General features: G+C 36.3%; 2 protein-coding genes across 2 annotated transcripts; one reads left to right on the forward strand and one right to left on the reverse strand.

Moving 5' to 3' along the window:
- Nucleotides 1-1,326: 1,326 nt before the first annotated feature.
- On the forward strand, nt 1,327-2,862 carry LOC114821719 (putative clathrin assembly protein At4g40080). Its single transcript, XM_070814585.1, has one exon. The coding sequence runs from the start codon at nt 1,562-1,564 to the stop codon at nt 2,609-2,611; it is 1,050 nt and encodes a 349-aa protein (XP_070670686.1). The 5' UTR covers nt 1,327-1,561; the 3' UTR covers nt 2,612-2,862.
- Nucleotides 2,863-9,180: 6,318 nt separating this feature from the next.
- Nucleotides 9,181-19,563, reverse strand: LOC114821666 (protein DETOXIFICATION 27-like). Its single transcript, XM_029094695.2, has 8 exons — nt 19,013-19,563; nt 18,329-18,870; nt 18,131-18,217; nt 17,945-18,001; nt 10,452-10,690; nt 10,103-10,221; nt 9,621-9,710; nt 9,181-9,533 (listed from the first exon to the last, which is right to left on the reverse strand). Exons 1-8 carry the CDS (start codon nt 19,307-19,309, stop codon nt 9,456-9,458), a joined length of 1,509 nt encoding a protein of 502 aa, XP_028950528.1. The 5' UTR covers nt 19,310-19,563; the 3' UTR covers nt 9,181-9,455.
- Nucleotides 19,564-21,507: the final 1,944 nt, after the last annotated feature.

Genomic DNA, 21,507 nt, shown 5'->3' on the forward strand with positions numbered 1-21,507 from the left:
AGTCCATGATCTTGTAAATTCAAATGAAGGGAGTTCATAGCCCTTTAAACCATTTGCTTGATTCCAGGTTGTTCTTAATGAAAATAGGTTTATTAAGTTAACTAGATCTGGATGCAAATAGGACTCTTTGGTAGAAAGTAATTGGAAATAACTTGAATACATTCTAAAAAATACATTTAGAGGACATATCTACTAATTATAGGACAAACAAAGAGATTCAGGCAAGATTTCACCTTGTTTGGCAAGGTTGAACTTCTTGCAGCCACTTCTCTTTGAGTTTACAAAGGTTGTACACTAAAAGGGATGGATGGTAAACAGGTTTTACACAAGGGAATCGATATTACCACACTAGAGAAGATAGCAAAGTTTTTACACTAGACAAAAGATGGCTTTTCTTAGGAAACAGTTACTAAAATGACTGAATCTGGGTTGATTATAGCTTGTCTAGGTATGAACTGACTTAGGAGCAGAGTTTGTATGTTGTTTGTTTGATTGGTTGAGTGTCCATAATTGTTGTTGTCTCTTTTTTGGCTTTTCTAGGCATCTTGGCCCGACTGCTTTAGTCTTATTCTTGGCCAAGGTCTTTCAGGGGTAGTGAGTCATCTTGTATTTACACCTTTATGCCATGAAAAGTGCTTTTTGATTGGTAGTGAGATGGTCTATGTCACTTGTCACTTCAATCACAGGCACATGACCTATGCCTTGGCTGAGAAGGCTTCAATTTGCTTCAAGCTTTGTAGCTGGGCTTAGGGCAAGTTCATCTCGTTTTGGCGCCTTTGGGCTTCCCTTCAATTAATCCCAATATTCAAATATTAACCCAAACACCCGGTCTTAGGATTCGGATTGGCCCAACGAGCGATCTAAGATGTGGGTAGTGCTGGCTACATTTGATAAAGATGGGTTTGGCAAGGTTAACTTTAGGGTTGTGGTGGTGAGGCGGGTGGAGGTCATGGGGATGGTGGCGAAGGGCGTTTTGGAGTTGCATAGTAGATGGGTGAGGTTCGGGTGGTCAAAGATGGGCGAGGTCGATGTTGTCAGGTAGAATGGGGAAAAAGGGTGATTTTATTTTTAATTGTAAAGGGTGGGTCCCACATCTTAAAATAAAAAAATTTAAATGTTTTTTATTAATTTTTTAATTAATTTTTTAATTTAGTTAGGCTAAGGAGTGGGCTCCACTTTAAGTCATGTCATCATTTAACAGAAAAATTAACAGAAAAACTAACGGAAGTAAGACATTGCAACAAATTTGAAAGATGAAATATGACATTGTAATTTTAAAATATGAGGTATGAGATTATAATTCGACACATAATTGAAATAGTTTTGTATAATTTACCCTTTGTTTTATTAGTAAACCGATATTCGAGCTCCAACTTAAACATAAGTGTAAAAATACACTTAAAAAGCGAGCTCTCTTCTGAATCGGTAAGAGCCATGTACAGTTTGCGCACACACACGGACACCATGAAATAGTAAAACCGCGTCTAACTGTCAATTTATATCTTCCTCCGCGCTCCCACCTCCATCTTCCTCAACCTTTCCCATTCTTCCTTCATTCGCAATGGCTCGATTCAAATTCATCGGCATTCTGAAAGACAGAGCCTCAATCCTCAAAGCGACTCTGACCATCAACCGTCGAGTCTCCTCCGTACACCTCGCTGTCCTCCGTGCCACCACACACGACCCGTCAAGGCCGCCATCGGAGACACGAATCGCCTCCGTGCTCGCCCTAGGGCTTTCCTCCCGCCTCACTGCATGCGCATGCATTGATGCTCTCATGGACCGGCTCCACGTCACTCGGAGCGCCTTTGTTGCCCTAAAATGTCTCCTCACGATTCAAAACATTATATCAAAAGGGTCTTTTATTCTCAAAGACCAGCTTGCGTACTACCCTTGTTTTGGGGGATACAATTTCTTGAACCTCTCCATGTTTTGTGACAATTCCGATTTTTGTATGTTGGAATATTCGTCTTGGGTCAGATGGTACGCCGGTGTGGTCGAGCAGAATCTGATGGTGTCTAGAGCAATTGGATATTATCTCAGTTCGTCGAAAAACGAAGGTAACAAAAGAGACAAGGAAGAGAAGGCACTTGCTCTTTTGGACTCAGATTTGGCAATGGAGATTGAAGTGCTTGTGGAATTTGTGGTGCGAATTTGTGACGCCCCTGATTCATTAGAACTTCAGAAGAACAATTTGGTGTACGAAGTGGTGAGAGCCACGGGCGAAGATTACAGGTCGGTTCAGCATGAAATTGTTGTCCGAGTCAAGGAAGTTGGAGACAGAATCGACTCAGTCGAGGGTTTGCGTTCGGCTGAGTTGACTCGGTTAATTGACTCGTTTGAGAGGCTGGAGGGTTGCAAGGGGAAGTTAATGCTGTTGTTTGTGAACAGGAAGAGGAATGATGGGTTATGGGATTTGGTGAAAGAGACCAAGGCTAGGCTTGTGGAGATGAAGGAGCAGCGAGAGGAGAGGCTGGTGGTTTTTCCAGGGACGAACGAGTTGGCCGAGTCGACTCAATGTTGGAACCCATTTCTTGAACCAGGACAGTTGTTGCTGTTACCATCTGGTGGTGGGTGGTTGGGCTTCGGACCGACACCAATAGCCGTTTGAACAGTAGATCATCGTGTCGGGTTGGGTTTTTGTATAGTGGGAGGCCCCTAATTTTATACATAACAATGCGCATGAGCGATTAGCAATTGATACATTGTATTCACGTGCATCAACAACTTATAAACACTCATACCACCATGCATCATCAACTACAAGCACTCTAGCTGTACATGTTTCTAGATAAGTTAACAAAAGATTTATGTTTTGTAATAAAAAAAAAGTGATTTATATTTTTTCTTTGATCTCTCAAACATTGTTCATTGCCTTGACAACCCAATATTTGGTGTCACAGTTCTAACAATGTGTATGTAACAGTGTGAATGTATTTTGACATGCCTAAGAGAATGGTTAAAAGATTTTTTTTTTTATCACTTTATGTCCATTTGTTTTTCTTTATGTACAAAAAAGAAAATGAAATTCTAGCTAGGTAATTTGATTTTTTTTAATAAAAATTTAAAATTTGATTTTTCTCATGGTGGCTTTTGCATATATATTTTTAGTAGTTTATATATTAGATGTTGATGGGTGCTTTCTATGACATCTTTGACGAAATGACAATAAGATAAAACTGATGTTGATTCTGTCCTTATCTTAATACGTTTGTAGTGATGTGTTCGGAGCTCAAAAACCACAGGGCGGCAATGGTTTATGTGTTGGGCTATAAGCTTTTGCAAGGAATTTGGTTATTAATTTTGGAGGAATATATACAGTCCCCTTTCTTTAAGGATCTTTAGATAAACTTATTTTTAAATAACTATCTCTTTCTAACTTATAATTTAGGATAAAGTTCTAAAAGGCACTAGGCGTTAGTTCGGCGATAGGATGGGGTTTAATGGTTAGGCGGCTAGGTAGGGGCCTAGGCGAACTAGACGGATTTAAGTAAATTTATTATATATTGTATAAATAAGTGCATATTCATACTAAAAAAAAAAACATAACTATATACATAAATTGTAAAATAAAATGACTTAAAGATTATAAAGTATTAGAACATGTTAAAAACATGGGAAACAAGCATATAATGAATGTTCATCCAAGTATTCAACAAGTCTCTTACATTTTATTAAAAATATAAAATACAAAATGAAAGTTATTGATTTTCCGTCTAAGTGAGTCGCATCCTAGGCAGATTTAGACGGGCGCTTAGGTGGGCTAGGAAGACGCCTAAGAGGGTCTAGGCATACTTTCTTAATTTTCAAACACCTAATGACCGATCAAGGCAGTGACCAGCCGTCTAGCGCTTAGGTGAAGCCTAAGCAGCACTAGGCGGGGATTGTTAAAACAATTTCTTATTTGTTTTCTTTTTCTCTATCTTTCTACATGTTGCTAACTATGTTAGGAACAATAAAATGTTGACATTGGTTGTTCGCAGTAAAAGACTAAGTAGCAGAGAAGAACATAGAAGGTTCGTCAAATCCTTCTATAGGTTTGGGGGTTTAATTCTCATTTAATATATTATTACAAAAATACATAAAAGAAAGGCTAATCTAAATGATTTGAGAATCAATAAGAGATAACGAAAGATCTCTCAAATCAAGAAATACATAATTATTGTCTATCACACCCCTGCAAATTGACGAGAAGAGCTAGAACAAGAAGCCTGGAGACTAGAAAATGAAAGCGATTGATGGAAAGTCCCATAGTGAAAATATCTGATCATGGATAGAGACATAGTTAAAATCAACTTCTTTTCAAACTACTTTCTCATGAACATAGTGATAATCCACCTCAACATGATGAGTTCGGGCATGAAACACTGGATTTGAAGCTAATGAAATAACACTAATACTATCGCAAAAGAGTGTGGTGGTGGTGAAGATCACGAAACAACATTCGAAACAATGATATAGTAGCAGCTTTCATAGCAAGTTGTTGATACTCGACCTTAGTGCTAGACCGAGATGCACAATTTTACCTCTTTGCACTCCAAGAAACAAGATTAGAACCAAGATACAAACAATATCCACCTGTCATGGTGAGAAGTTCCCATAAGATAACGAAGAAGGCATTTAACGGAAGCCAACAATGAGTGGTTGGTAGGTGAACGAATTGGCAAACTTGATTAACGACAAAAGTGATATTTGGGCATGCGAGAATAAGATATTAAAGAGCACCAACGCTACAATATTCAAGTCTTATACCACTAAGTGGAGTTCGCTACATGAATCCTAGAATGTTATTGTGCTCGGTTTTATGCTAAAGTCTTCTGTTAGTTTCAAGTACTTAATATATTTTCTTATAATCTTTCTCCAAGTCTTCCTAGGTCTCTTCTAACTGGAGCATCTATAATTCTTCGATTCACATGTTCAAACCATCTTAAACAATTTTTTCTCATCTTATCCTCAATTGTGGTCACTTTTACTTTACCTCGGATAAGCTCGTTATTAATTCTATCATTTCTCGTGTGCCCACACATCCAGCGAACCATTCATATCTTTGTTGCACTCATTTTTTCACGTGTTTCTTTTTTATCATGTAACATTCTGTGCAAAAAGCATCGATGGCCTGATTGCTATCCTATAGAATTCATCCTTGAACTTTAGTGGCATACGACGATCGCACAACACACTCGATGCACTATTCCACCTTATCCATCTAGATTGTATTCTATGATTGAGATCTCCATCAAATTTTCTATTATTTTGCAAGATATATCCAAGTGAAATTTTGTCTTTGACCTACTTAGGTGAATACCTTTAACTTCCAACACTTCTCGCCAAAGATTAAGTTTCGCATTTACTCCCTCATGTGTTTTATCCTTCAGCACCATATCATATGTGAAAAGCCACCAAGGGATATCATCTTGAATATGTCCTATTAACTCGTCCATTACCAATGCAAAAAGGTAATGACTTAAAGCTTAATCTTAGCGTAACCCTATGATTATGGGAAAGCTTTCAGTCCGCCCTTCATGGGTTCTTGATGCAGCTTTACTCCATCATATATATATATATATATACCTTATTGCTTGGATATATGCTACTTGTACTCCTTTCTCCTCTAGATTCTTCCAAAGAATTTCTTTTGGGACCACTATCATACGTTTTTTTTTTCTTTCAAATCTATAAAGACCATGTGCAAATCCTTTTTCAAATCTCTATATAGTTCTACCAATCTTCACGAGAGATAGATTTTCTCCATTGTTGAGGGCCTTAGCATGAACATGAATTGATTCTTTAAGATCTGTGTCTCTTGTCTCAGTTTATGCTCAATTACTTTCTCCAAAGCTTCATTATATAGCTCATTAACTTAATACTCATATAGGCACCAAAGTATGTTGCCCTGACTATTGTAGATAGGCACCAAAGTGCTTTCTTGCCACTTATTGGGCATCTTCTTTATTTTTTCATTCTTATTGAAAAAGGTTTGTTGCAATACCTGTCTCTCCCAAGACCTTCCACACTTCAATCAGTATATTGTCAAGACCCATTACTTCTCTTTGCTTCATCTTTTTTAAAGCTACAACCACTTCTTCTTTCCTGATTCAATAGTAAAATGAGTATCTTTCTACACTTTTCTGAGTAACTCAACTCACCCAAATAAGTACTCATGTTGTGTCCTTCATTGAATAGATTATGAAAACAAGCTCTCTATCTGTCTTGAACAGCGTTCTCCGTAGTTAGAACATTTTCATTCACATCTTTGATACACCTTACTTGGTTTAAGTCTCTCATCCTCCTTTCACTTGCTCTAGCAATATTGAGATATTTAACTCTCATTCTTTGGTATCTAATCGCTTATACATGTTGTCAAAAGCCACTAGCTTCACTTCTGTCACAGTGTTCTTTACTTCCTTCTTCGCTGTCTTATACATCTTATAGTATTCATTAGTTCTATCCTTGTAAATGCTTTACAACATTCCTTCTCAACCTTAATCTTTTCTTGTACCTCATATTTCCAACATTAAGATTCATTTTGATGTGGAGCAAAACCCTTAGACTGTCTTAATACCCCTTTTGCAACTTTTTGATTACAACTAATAATCCCACATTTGGCTAGTGTTCCCATCAAATAGAGATGTAACTGCATGAGACGGATGAAACCTTAGGTCCTCCAAATAAGTAGAAAAACATTGAAACCATGTTTTAGGTGCCTGCTTAAGGCCATAAAGAGAGCAATGGAGTTTGCAAACATGGTGAGAAAATTGAGGATCTACAAAAACACGAGGTTGTTACATATAAACATCCTCAAATAAAAATCCATGAAGACATGCATTCTGAACATCCAACTAGCAGAAGTGTCATTGAAATTGAATTGATAAGGCCAAAATTAAATGAAGTAGAGTGATTGACAACCGAGCTGAAGGTTTCACCATATTCGAGGCCCGACCAAGAAGAGGAAGAACACGGCACAAATTGAATCCATACTTGATCGATATCTCAATCATTTCCATCTTATGAGATTAATCCTTATTATTCCCGAGATTTGAAGTCTTGGTCTAGTATAGTAGTTTGGATGAGATGGAATTGGAATGAGATTATCATTGGTGATGTTTTTACTTATTTGATAGTTATCAACATAAATGAAAAGCAACGATATCGAACGGTATGATGTTGGTTAGTGCAATCATAGAACTGATTGGACAACCAAAATCACAATCCAAGTTAAATTCCTTACCAAATTGTGTTTGGACCTGTCATTCCTACACTACCCAAGGTAACCCTGTTGTGTTACAAGTGGGAAATGAAGCGTAATGAGATGAATGAAATAGTGCGATGTAATGCACGTCTTACGCCTGATGATTAACAACAGCATTATGAATGTGGTTAGTTTTTCTTCATGAAGATATTAATACAGAGGCTTACATGTAAGTTCCTGAAGAATTACATAGACTGGTTCAAATAGTTCCAAACCACGGAACACTCTCTAAACTCATTTGAGGCATTCACTTTACTGATTGAAACAATCCAGCAGATATGATATACCAGTCTAAGTGATTATTTAATGAGTTAGGGATATGGAATTTTATGCCCTTACGTGTTAAATTAAGAAGTCTTATTCCGAATTGCTAGAGTTTGCGTCGATGACATGAATGTCACTAAGACTCTGGAAGAGCTTGAGAAAACTACCTCGCACCTGAAAATGAAGTTTGAGATGATGGATTTTGAGAAAACGTGTTTATGCCTTGGCTTGACATTCAAGCGTTGTTTAGACGACATTTTGGTCTACCAGTTGAACTACACTTAGTAGGTGTTATCTTTGAGTATACCTATAATCTTTCATACATTATATGCAAATGAAACCCTTGAAAAGGTTATGGAATCTGAAATTCCATATCTGAGTTAAACTTTGCGCTTTTGTTGTACTTAGCTCATTACATTAAATAGGCTACCTCCTTCGTTATTGATCTATCGGTAAAGATGCAACATCGCGCCTACACCCCAACCATTGAATTGGTATTAAAGACGTATGTCTGCTTCCTTAAAGGTACTATGGAATTAGGCTTATCCCTTTGCATCCCAAGCAAATCCAACCCCTCTAATCCTTGGAATGATGCTTGCCTTGTTTGTTATGCTGACGCTGGTTACTTATCAAACTCTCACAAGGCACAATCCCCAAATGATTATGTCTTTATCGTTACAAATACCGCAATATCTTGGAGGTTCACAATATGACCTTAGTTGCGAAATCTTTGAATAGTTCAAAGACTTACCTTACGTCACTATGCCACAAGTCAGTTATGGTTAAGAGCTATTGTTGAGCATATCTGAAGTACTTGATGTTTTCATCTATCGTTGAATCCCAATGACGATCTATGAAGACTATGTCGCAGTATCAAACAGACCAAGACATGATACATCAACGAAGTCAACGCCAAGGAATATTACGTTTAAATCACATCAGCAAAGCATCAAGAGATTGAAGTCAACCAGTCTGATCTCCGATAACCTTACCAATCTTTACACGACGTAATTGCCGAAGTCTATCTTCTAGAAGCTTGTCCGAGAAATTCGTATGTCTAACTATCTCATATGCAATGCTTATAGTTTTTATTTGAAGTTTTGTCAAACTCAGGGGGTGTATTTAGAAGTATACTCATGTGACCTTAATGTACTCATTTTCCCTACAATTAGGAGCATTCCCACTAGGTTTTTTTCTACCTAAGTAAGTTTTGATGAGGCACCAATCATGAGCTGGTCATACCCTTGTGAGCTTGCTATTTGCATCCAGAAGATGTATAGTTTTGACTTAATGCAACTTCTTATGGTTCTCCTTGGTCTATGGGTTTTATCCCACCTTGGGGTTTACCATAGTGAGGTTTTATGAGTTTTACCTATTATGCATTCTTCCGTTAATTTAAGACATGCATTTGCTCATTGTGTGGATGATTTCATTAACCGAACTTACTTCATCGTTGAAGACCTGATGCATCATTTACTTGAGTATTTACATGCTCAAAATGTGTGTTGCAGTCTTAATAGTTTAGGAATGTGATTGTGTATTTATCTTGGATATCCTCATGAGATTCTAATATATCTCTTAGATTATATGTTATCCTATTAGAGTTGTAATCATATTGGGATAAAGAATTTAGCTTCCTTACTACTATAAATAAGGGCACAATGGGGTGAGAAAATACATTGCATAATTCACCAAATTCTCTCTATGTTTGCCACACCCTCTCTCTCAATCTCTCTACAATTCTTCAGTCAAATTGGCCTACAACAATATCAATGCCAAATAGGCCTACAACAATATCAATATTTTTACGTATATTGATATTTTAAACATTAATTACAACACATCACCTCTCTTGTTTTTGTTTTCTTTTTCAATGGTTGAAAGTCGGTCTCAGAGTTCAAAAAACAAAATCTAGCCTAACAAATGGTGAATGCAATTGCAGCTAATGTACTTGTTCCTCTGATTGCCCGTCTGGCGTAGGGGTTGACCACTTCAATACACGTTGGTTGGCTTTTTGAGCCTGCAATTTTCAATCAATTCTGTATGAGAACGAGTTTAAACGAAGAGATAAAAGTCGAATATTCAATTAAGTTCAATCAATCATTACCTCATTTTCCCAATCACGTCGTATTGTGATGATGGCCAATATCAATGTTTGAAGTCCAGTTCCTCCAAAAATCATTCCACCCCAAATGCCCTGTTTTTACATCAATTATATTTGAATAAAATTGCAAAGATATTGTCATTATTCCTTCCCGTGGTTGATGGAAATTAGATTACGAAAACCAAATTATATTGACCCTAGTATTGCCAAATGAAATAATAATTAATATGGAAGGGTCTTTCAGACAACTGAGAAAGATTTCTTTGCTTTGGTAGTCACTCGATGAATTGAAAATCAAGAAGCAAAACTGCAACATTGGTGCCATCAGTAGATGTTGGTACCAAAAACCAAAGAACCCATGATTGGTTCACTGGCTATAAGGGCTACACTTTCATGTGTCCCGAGTGTCATCATGTGATAAATCATATAATGAGAGAACATTATAAGAAAATTTTATGCGGAGGGAAATAAATGAAATAACATACCCCAATGCTCAAGTTGAAGATCCATTCCATTACAAATCCAAGAGGAAGCCCAACAATGTAGTAGCAGAAAAGATTTATATATGCCACCCATGCTTGCCATCCTGAACCCACAGCTACTCCTGTCGATTATGAGCCCAAGTGTGAAATATAATCAGAAAATTTACATTAGACCTAACCAATTAACATTGAAATTCATTGCTACAATAATATGCTTGACTGCATTCAATATGTGAATCAAATATGTGTATGATTATCTTTCTAATTGAGCTCCGAGTTCACTTATTTTATAAGACGTGGTCAATAAGACCGTCTATACATGTTATTCAAATAATTAACATAAAAAACGAACCTGACAAAACAGGCTGAACGCTATTAAGTAGAATTGTGATGGCCAAGAGATAAGACATCTGATCAACTGCTTCGAGTACATCACTACTTGAGGTGAATATGTACGCAATTTTGTTGTGGAGTGCAATGATAAGTATGCAGAAAAAGACACCAATAATAGCGGATTCTACCACAGAAACCTTAGTTGCAAATTTTGCTCCCTTCCAGTTTCCAGCTCCCAACTCATTTGCCACTCTTACCCTGTGAGTTTCATCAAAAGAATTTCACAACACTGCCATAGAAACCATTACATATTTGAAAGTGGCATAGAGAGGAATATAGTTGGGAATGCTTTAATTTTGTGAGAAAGTTAATATACAAATTACTCTATTCTAATCACTCTAAGCAAGTATGAAGTAGGCTAAATTTGTAGTTGATGACTAAGTTCCAGGTCTTGGTTCTTTCTTATCATTTTGTGCAATTAAGAGAATAAGGCAACAAGAGTAGTTTAACGACCAAACATATGTGGAGTTCAACTTGCCTAATCCTTCCGTTTACATCCATTGTATTCGAATGGGTCTCCAATAATAATGCCGTTTTTATATTAAAAAAATATAAATAAATAAAAAAGAACGGAGAAAATTAAAGACTGAGAGACACGCAATAAATGTGAAGATAAAAGTGGGAGTAAAAATAAATGAGCTGAATCTCTTGGTGAGGGAGACCCAAAAGAATTAATGAGCTATCATTGACGTTTCATGCCCGATTGGTTTTAACTTTACATTTGACGACTTTTCATTTTTCTAATTATGGGTTAGTTTGAGATTGTGGTGTATTATAAAAAGTAGTTTTAAAAAAAATTTAGAACATCAAATGTATTTGGTAAAAAAAAAGGCTTATTATATTAGCACCTCACAAATTGTTGAATAAACCTCACATACTTAATACACCCCACTTCCTTGCCCATAATATCCTCACACCCGACATTCTTAATATACACCTTACATTTTCTATACACACCCCATATTTTTTATACACCCCACATTTCTCAAATCTTATAACAGTCATTTTTAATTTTGCCGAATGATTTCAAACCATCTAAACTTTAGTTTGCCGAATGATTTCAAACTAAATAATTTGAAAAAATGTTTAGGTTCATTTGAATGTTTTTCAATAACAATAATAATGATTTCAAAGCTTTCGAAACACCAATTTCATGTTCCATTCGTTAAAAACAATTTTTCTTAATCAACATGTTTGTAGTTTCATTGCTTAGAGTTTTATTCAACAATGGAGGGTGTGATGAGTTTTGATAGTTGAAGGAGATAAATAATACGTTAAAAGTTAATTTTATTATTATTTTAAACCTAATAAGGTCAAAATTATCATTGCATAGTAGAGTAAATAAGTCATTAATATTAAATTTTAATGTGGGATGCATTCAACATTTTGTGGGGTGCTAATATAAAAAAACAAGAAAAAATGCTTTTTTAAAAAACTGTTATCAATGATCGTAGAAAAACATAGAAAAGTAGAAGTAGAGTATTGCTTCTGATAAAAGTGTTTTTTTATTTATTTCAAAGCATAGTGATCATTGCCCATATAGTGAAATTTTCAAATGACAAGTAGTGGCGAAGCTACAGAGAAGCAAAGAGGGGCGGCCGCCTCTCCCCTCTATTGAAATCAAGCCCAAGAGTGGTGGTTCCGCCCCTCTGGTCCTGTCGGAAGTGAGCAATCCCATCTGGTTCTCTGGTTTTTGGTGCTCTGCAACAACAACAGCGTTGTTGCATTTCTATTTTCTATTTTTCAAAACCTAGGCCAAAACGCCGTCATTTAGACCTGGGCAAAGAAAAAACAATTTAGTAGAATGGTGCGTTTTGGTTTCTAATAAAAGGTGTGATAGCAAGGACCATGCGTTGTTTTTTCGTTTAGTAGCACGTGATCGTCGAAGCCTTAGTGTTAACATCCTTCTATTCTTCTTTCTCGTGGAATTTTTGAATGATTTCAAGGCTAGATTTTTCCAAATAATTTCGATATGGAATTGGAACTATGTATGCTAGCTAGATAAATATTGGTTCACGCTTTAGTAGATAAAGTTTTTTTTTTTTTTTCAATTCATTATGTGTCTCAATTTTAAACAATTGCGCATCATCAATATGTTTATACTAACACATTCGACGTACTTATGCACCCATTACATATGTACAATCAACCAAACCACATGTATGTACCCAATTATTAAATTCGTCATAGAGTACAAGAATTTCTTTTATTTTCACTAAGTTCGTCATAGTGTGGTAGTTTGTAATTAATATTAATAAATTATGAACGTCATTATTATTGTCTACTATTTAAAAGGATTTGATTATTTACATTTTTTTTAACCTTGCACCCATTTAAACCCGCCCCTCCCCCCGCCAATTCTTGGCTTCGCCACTGATGAAAAGAATACCCACGCATATTTTACAAAATTACAATCTTTGCCCCTACATTTTTCTCTTTGGCAATTAGTATATCACATTAAATACCAACACTCTTAACACTATTTTTTTTTGTTAAAGTACTTTTACAAAAAAAGTTTACCAAACACTCATCAACTTTATTTTACAGTTGTTTATTCTCATAACACAGAAGAAGTAGGGTTTTATTTTTTATTTTTTTTTAATTTTTAATTTTTTTAACATAGCAATACCAAACTAGCCCTATCTAGTTTTTTAGATTCAAGTCTCTTACATATTATTCGTAGATGAATAAACAAAAAAAGGGTGAGAGGATTCAACTTCTGTCTCTCAGGATTTAGCCAACAAAAACTTTAGGGTATGTTTAGTATTTTACTTGAATTCAACTTTTTAGACTCAATAACACTTTTTAAGTTTTACAACTTAAATACTTGTTTGGTATGATTGTTTTAAAAAAATTAAACTAAAAAACTAACTTGAAAATTAATCTATTACTGAAAACTTTTAGAGTTTTTAAACTCTAAGCCCACTATTTTTCTCTCTCATCTCCTCTTCTGATTTTTCTCTCTATCCTATCTTATTCTTACTATTTCCTCCTCTCCATATCTCCCTCCTATTTCTCTCTCCTGTCTCCTATTTTTCTCTCATTTCTCTCTCTTCTCCCCGCATCTGACGAAACTCATCGATGCTCCGGCTTTCCTTTCTCTCTTCCTCTCTCCTTTCTTTTTCTCTCCTCCCCTCATCCCTCGAATCTCTCTTATATTTCTCTCTCCTCTATCTGCTACTTCTCTCACATTTGTCTTTCTTCCCCTCCTCCCCCTGAATCTCTCTGTTCTTTCTATCATCTCTCATTCTCTCTCTTCTTTCTATCTAATCTCTCTCTCCTCTGATCTTCTATTTAAATATTTATGTCTGCCTTATTGATATAGTACTTCTTCCATGGGGAGTTGTTGTAACGACTCGTTTTGAAAGTTTAATATTCTTAGTTAAAATTATGAAAATACCCTTAATGACGGAAAGGTTGACCTTCATTGACTTTCGTCCGTTGATGTATTAATTTTTTTTGTTTATTTTATTTTTGTAGTTCTCATCGATATGAGCGTGTAGGCGCGACTAGAATCGAATTTCGAGTTAAAACGAAGCTTTTATGATTTTTGAACGACAAGGGTATTTTGATAATTTTACCAATGGAGATATTTCTCCATTTTAGGCCTCTACATGGCTGACACGTGGCATTTCCCCACCCCATTTCTGGGTGTTTTCTTCCCGACCCATGAACCCTCTCTCTTTAGAACACTTTCACTTTATCCATGTCTCTCTTTCACTTACACCCCAAACCCTCTTAGAGAACACCCTCACCGGCCTTTCTCCCTCCGACAACCCTCACACCACCACCATTTCCTCCCTTACGAATTCTACGAGCCCATAACTAGGGGAAGCCCTCACTTCTCTTTCTCATTCGTTGCATAGTACCTTCACTGTCCAAAAAGTAAATTCGGCGAGTTCTTCTCATTTTTCGATGAGGTGAGCTTGATAACAACTCTAAATATTCGTAGATTGTGTTTAGGAGTAAGTTTACGTAGTTTTTGAAACATTTTGGTGACATTTGATGCAGAAACCAACTCAGGAATCATTTTCCCAGTTTTTCGACGAAGGATCATAAGTTGTAGGCCATTTTCCAGCCGATCCTGACCTCAACTTGATCTCATCTTGGTATACTCTTGTTCCTTATCTTTGTATCTTTATTTTGACTTTTGAATCAATGCAAATGATGTATAATCGAGCTCAAACAGAGCTCGGAAAGTCTGCCTAGATTCCGGTTGAACCCACCGCCTAAAATTGGGTCGACCCGACCCATGACCCACAACCCAACTCTAAACCCAGCCCAAACCAGAACCAGGCCCAATCCATTCGGCTTAAACCCAAGCCCAAACCTAATAACCCAAGCCTAGAACCCAAATTGATAACCGGTTTAATCCAGTTACCTAGAACCCAGGCCCAAACCCAAATCCGACTCGAATCCCAACCCAGTCTATTGGGTCAGCACGTGGCTTGAGTGTGGGTGCGCATCATGGCCAGTGTGTGGAGCACATGCACCTTCGCCGAAGGTACTGTGCTCCACCGCCGTCCATGGTGGCACTGATGACTTTTCCGGCAAACTTTTCGGCGACTCAACTCGGTGCGCGGCAAGGTGTGGGGGAACCTGAGATCTTTACTTATGTTTTTCGACGTGCCGAATCCGAATCCGCTGTCCGTATTCTGAAATTCCATTGTTTTAGTAGAGTTTTATTGAATGTACTCTCTTTGTATTTAGGTGCATCGATTGGAAGTGATACATTCCTCTCTAGTTCCAGTGGCACTCTAGTAGTGAAATACTTATAAGTGGACCCCTTCTAAACTTGCATGTTTTTATAAAATGTTAGGCTTGCATGCATTTCATATTTCATGCATCGAATATGTTTTATATTATATTTTCTGGATTTCTACATTTATGGTTTACGAGATAATCATGATTTATCAAATTTACATTTTACTAAAGGTTATGAAATATTGGGTTTTCGCTTATGAAATTCTATGGATTTACGATTGTGATTTATTTGGATTTATGAATGTGAATTATCTTCGATTTATGAAATGAGGTTTTGAGCATGTGAACTCCGGATTTGATATGAGCTTTTGAGGTATGTTTTCAGTGCTTATCTAGCTGGTTATCATACAACACATCCACACAACACGGGTATGTAGATGTCTATGGCCATAAGACATAGTTGAGGATATTTATGTATATATTTCTTCTTCGGTGTAACCCGGAGTCGTATAACTTCACCTTCGGGTGATGGGGCCTGCCATGTTTCTTCACTGGCGTAACCTAGTGTTGTATAGCTTAACCTTCGAGTGATGGACAGGTAATGCCTTCAGGCGAATGAGGAGTTAATGATATTGATGATATACCCCTAGCTTCACTAGCTCGGGGCTAGTGTCGGTGTGTGTGATGTTATGCATTTCTTCTCCGGCGTAACTTAGAGTCGTACAACTTCACCTTCGGGTGATGGGGCCTACCATGTTTCTTCATTGGCGTAACCCAATGTCGTACAGCTTCACCTTTGGTGATGGACAGGTATTGCCTTCAGGCGACTATGATTCCCCTAGAGAGTACAATATTTATGAGGTTTATGGATTTGCCTTTAGGCGATGGTAGCACAATTATTGAGCATGGTTTTACTCGTACTTGTTTTACGAATGATTTTATGGCATGTTAGCGTTTCAGAAAACTTATATGTAGAATTATATATGTTTTCAAAACATGGGGTTAGTATGTTCAGTAAGAAATGAGTTTTTCGTAATATTAGTATTAATATAAATTATGGTCTACTCACCATTTCTGTTTTGTGCCCCCTCAGGACATAGTGACGAAAAGTACGACCCGAGCATTGAGGCGTTTCCCTACCAGTGACTTGCATCCTTCCTTGAGTATGGCTTTTTTTTTTTTTTTTTTGATCATTTGTTACTTGATGTCTTACTTTCTCTAGCACCTCCGTGTAGTGGTATGCTCTGGACATATTCGTACATCTTTATTCAGATTTGTGAACGTTGAATACTCTGTTTCTTTTATTGTTTAAATGGGATTACAGTTACTTCTGTTTTGTTTTGTGTTGCATCTGCTTGTGAATGTTATTGCTTGCATAGTTTTTGAATTGTTTATTCCTTTATATCCCCACCGTTTCACATACTCATGGCTTTCGTCACCCTTAGGTGTCGACCATCACGTGCCATCTAGGTGTCATTTGGATATCTGGGTTGGGGCGTGTCAATTGTTGTAAGATATTTTTGCTTTCGTTTGACTATTAAAATTCAAAAACAATTTTGAATCTCATACCAAACAAGTTTTTGGATCTTAAGAAATGTTATGAAAAATTATTAATTTTTTTTAATACGATACCAAACATGCCCTTAACTTTTGAAGGAGTCTTTGTGATAGGGTTTGGTTATGCTGGGAGAATCCATTCTTAATTTAGCGTCTTGTACCCATTTATGGTTGATTTGCTAATCCATAAGTAGAATGAGACAAATTGAATTAGGAAGGAAGTGAAACAGAGAGAAGCTAGAATCGAATTCATGTTGAAGCATATTCGTAAATTTTTTTTAGAATGAGAGTAGAATTAACATTTCTCGTGCTGTAAACGTTGATTTTACGTGACAAATGAAACACTTAATTGTTTTCCATGCTTTTTGGTTGCATTATTTATCCTTTTTGGCAGGACATAATTAGTGTTGTGATTTTTTGATGATTATTCTTCTTGAAATTCATATTATTCATACGCAAAGTCAATACAAAAATTGCTAACATTTCTCGGGCCGCAAACGTTGATTTTTCGTGACAAATGAAACACTTAATTGTTTGCGATGCTTTATAGTTGCATTATTTGTCCTTTTTGGCAGGACGTGTTAAAGTATGCAAATGGTAACTTGGCTGAAAACAAGGTTTTCTGCAACCTAACGGTCAACATGGTTTTATATCTTGGCAAAGTTCGATTGACAAGTGGTTTTATGAAAAGGACAAACAAGGGTCCCGACAATTTTTTCTAATACACCAAAAGGCATTTATGACTGTGAAGTGATGGTCATTAATTATCCACATCATGAAGATGGTAGCTTCCTCAACTCAAAACTTTACATGATATATTAGATTTCCACAATTATTTGATTTTTTATTTTCAATCAATCATATATTTTTCGTATAACTCAAATTCATGCAGTGTTTAAGAAATTAAAATTACAATTTTTTATCCTCTCTACTTATATTTTTATAATTGTTTTTGTAAAAGTGTGAAAGGTACGTATTGAAAGAGGTTAGGGGCAGCTGACCCTTTTGTGAACTCAGAATATTTTTGTAATAACATTTTTATTGGTTTTTTGGGGTTTTTCCTAAAGAAGTTGTATCTATAATCAATTTTGATATGTATGGTTCGAAATCATTCCACAAAACTATTTTCTAACTTAATTTTTCTGTAAAAAAAATAAAGAATAAAAATAGGAGGAGTTTAAAGAATGGTACCCTGTTCCGGCAAAGAAGGCTAGAGGAATCATGAGCTCCCACCCATTTATAGTCATGCTGCATAATTAGAGCAGATCATACGTATTAAATTAAATAGTAATTTTTGAAAGCTAAATTTGAGTAATTAAACTTGGTTTAAACAAATTAATAAGAGAGTTGGAATAGTACAAAAATAGAATCTCATACCAAACTGACAAGGCATCCACAGCAATAGTGGCATCCTTCAAGTAACCAGTCATCAATATCAATATTCTGTAGTACCAGTTCTCCAAACTGCACATATAAATCATATATAACAAAACCTACAAAGCATCAATAAAAACCCAAACTATGAAAAGATTACAATTGAAAAAAGGGACATAAAGTGATAAAAAAAAAAAGTACCAGAGCATAACACCAGAGGCAGCAGAAAGCTTGATAAATTCCCAAAGCCCAGAAAATGCTTGCATAGAGAAACCAGTCCAAGTCTGAGGACACCAACCACAAGCAGCATACACGTAGAGCCCCAAAGCCAAAAACCACCAAGAAATATCCAAAGCAATGGCCGCACCGACAACCCCAAAGTCCAACACATAGATTAAAAGCCAGCTTGTGAATGCATTAATCAACAACCCCACAAAAGAAACCCAAGCAATAACCATGTTCTGGAGCTGGCATTGCAAAAACCTCTGCAATGGGAACTGAAAAGCAAAGCTGAAGTGGAGGGGTATGAGCCACAGCGCCACCACTCCTGACTGCTCCGCCACCTCGTCGGTCTGCCCGAGCAGTTTAAGTATTGGAGTGGTGAATATGTAAACAGGTAAAAGGGCAAGGCAGCATAGAAACAACACGATCCATGACCGCTGCAAGTATATCCCAAGCATGTGGTACCTTTTGGCTCCAAAGGCCTGCCCACAAAGCGTTTCTAGTGCGCTTGCCATGCCTAACTAATAGGCACATAATTAAATTATGAAACAGTCAGAGATCACAAACTCAAATTAGGGTTTTGAATTTAATTATCAATTGCTTTTAGATTACTAGTCTGATGACATATTCAATCCAATGAAACAGAGAGTGAGTGTTCCGTACCAAAAGTCCGAAAATGAAGCCGACAATCACAGTGTTGGCAATAGAAATGGCAGCTAGTTCAACCTCGCCGAGGTGGCCGGCGAAGGCTTGGGTAATGACGTTCATGGTGTAAGAAGCGAGACGGCTGAAGATTGCAGGACCAACTATTTGCCATAGCTTCATGGTCTCTATCCAGACTCTTATTGAAAGGCCTTGTGTCTCATCTTTGTCCTCCGCACCATTCCGGGGCAGTACCGATTCTGGCAATAGGGATAGAGCAAGATCATTGTTTTCATCTCTGTTGTTGCTGCGATCCATTTTAGAGAAATAAGGTAGCTTTTTAATGTCGTACGGCGCTTAGTTGTCTATCAGAAACATTGAAGACGTCTAGAAGGGGAGAGGAATATAGTATGGCGCAGCCATTTTAATACTTGCATTCCCCCTTTGATGAACTCACTCGCCCATTTATAAACATTACTATAAAAATTTCATAATTCGAACCTTTTAATGTCTTAATCTTCTTTTAAATATTATCTTTATAAAAAATCATTCAAAACAATGGAAGATTCACTATTAATATATTACTTACCATTTGAATGACTAAACAATATCCAATTCAGATGATTTTTATGTAGAAATAAATTAAGACACAGGTAAGACTATGAAATCTGAACTCCAAACCGAATGCAAGTAGTATCCTATTAGATCTATTAGATAATGGTATAGCTAGTGTGGTATACTGTTACCAAAGGAGTAGGATTGGCCAATTCTTTCTCAAAGAAGTTGTTGCCAAATTGGATTCTTGTTTGAAAAAGTTGGTGTGCTGGAAAATCTGAATGACTTCATAGCCTTCTACGTTTCACATTTCTCTTGAGGGCCTTAAGGCGGTTGACGTCACTGCTTTTTCGACTTTTTATATAATGGAGGTTTTTTTACTGGTAAGTGACAATAGATAAAAATAAAAATTAAAGAGTGGCAATTCCTTTGAATACGTGCCTTGAAAATGTAAATATTTTTTTTACCAACAATATTATATATATTAAGGGTTAGTATTAGTATGTTTTAAATTTGCTTTTGCGTAAGAATCGAACCTAAGACTTCTTACATACAAATAAAAAGGAATACCACTAGACCGTAGTACTAAGTAACTTGAAAACGTAAATATGATTGCTAGTGATAACGATTGGTCCCAATACGTAAATATGGATGCTAATGACATAAAAAATGTAATAAGAATAGCATTTTTGCTTTTGTGAACACTCCTATAAATCTAGTTTTAGCATTCTCTCTTCTTTGGGTAATTGTTCTTCTTCTTGGAAAACAACTAGGATCCCATAAACAACTTATTACTAAATTTATCAACAAAGAAAAAAACATTTAAAAACAGTTACATGGTGAAAATTACCAACCAAATACAAGGTTGGCTATAGATATGTGCTAATTGGCAAAACAATAATGTTGAAATTATGGTGGTTTTTCAATGTTTAGAGATTATGATGGAAATATCGGTTTAATTTCAACACTGAAAAACCACCATAATTTTGGTTTAATTTCAACATTATGTGAAAAATAATGTTTGGCGGAATATCTTCAAAATTTTAGAGAATATGATGGAAATTAATAATAGATGTCAACAAGCTATTGGTTGATATGAAGAGATAGGGATAGATACAATAGGTATGGTTGTATTGGATAAGTCACAAAGGCAAGTTAGTTAGTTAGGAATTCTCTATATGTACCGGTATGTGAGCACTGTGTGCAGTTAATGAAAAACGGTTCAGATTTAGTGTGCTTTCTCTCTTTCCTTTGTTTCTTCTTCTTCGATACTATTGCTTGGTTTCTTCTTCTTCTTCTTCGATATTATTGAAATTCTTCTTAGTTTCTTGGTACTGTTATCATGGTATCATTGCCGAGGTGCGATCCATGGTGAATCTTCCGCTGTATCTGTGGCTCTTCGAGGTGCGTTCTGAAAGTTCTGAAGTGATTGAGGAGAGTTCTTTGGCCATGATCTGCAAGATTCAATGGTGGAAATTTCCAGGTGATCTCAGGTGTATAGTTTCTTATCTTGAAAACTTGCAGATAAACTGTTTGATAGAATGTTTATGTAAGAAAATTTGTTGTCCATCGATGAAGTTTTTTAGTTTCTAAATTCGATTGCTCTCAAGAAGGTTGATGCCTGTTGAATTTGCTTAATCAAGATTGTGAGTTTGAAAAGCCGATGCTATTCATTTCTGTTGTAGTTAGTTGAATTTTGAAGATTACAGTGTGTGATTCTTGTGAAAGATTTGAACGTTTAGTTCCTTGTTGAAGTTGATATCATGGTTTCGTCTACTGTGAAGATTGAAGGTTTGTTGGGTATGTTAACCATAAAACTTAGTGATAACAATTATACTAAGTGGGTTTTTCAGTTTCAGTCAGTTTTGAAAGGCTACAAATTGTTTGATCATTTCGATGGATCTGTGAATTGTCCACCCAAATTTACTGTCAGTCCTGAAAATGGAGTGAGTAAGGATGTG

The sequence above is a fragment of the Malus domestica genome, chromosome 15 (assembly GCF_042453785.1).
Source record: "Malus domestica chromosome 15, GDT2T_hap1".
In the NCBI taxonomy this organism is placed as follows: domain Eukaryota; kingdom Viridiplantae; phylum Streptophyta; class Magnoliopsida; order Rosales; family Rosaceae; genus Malus; species Malus domestica.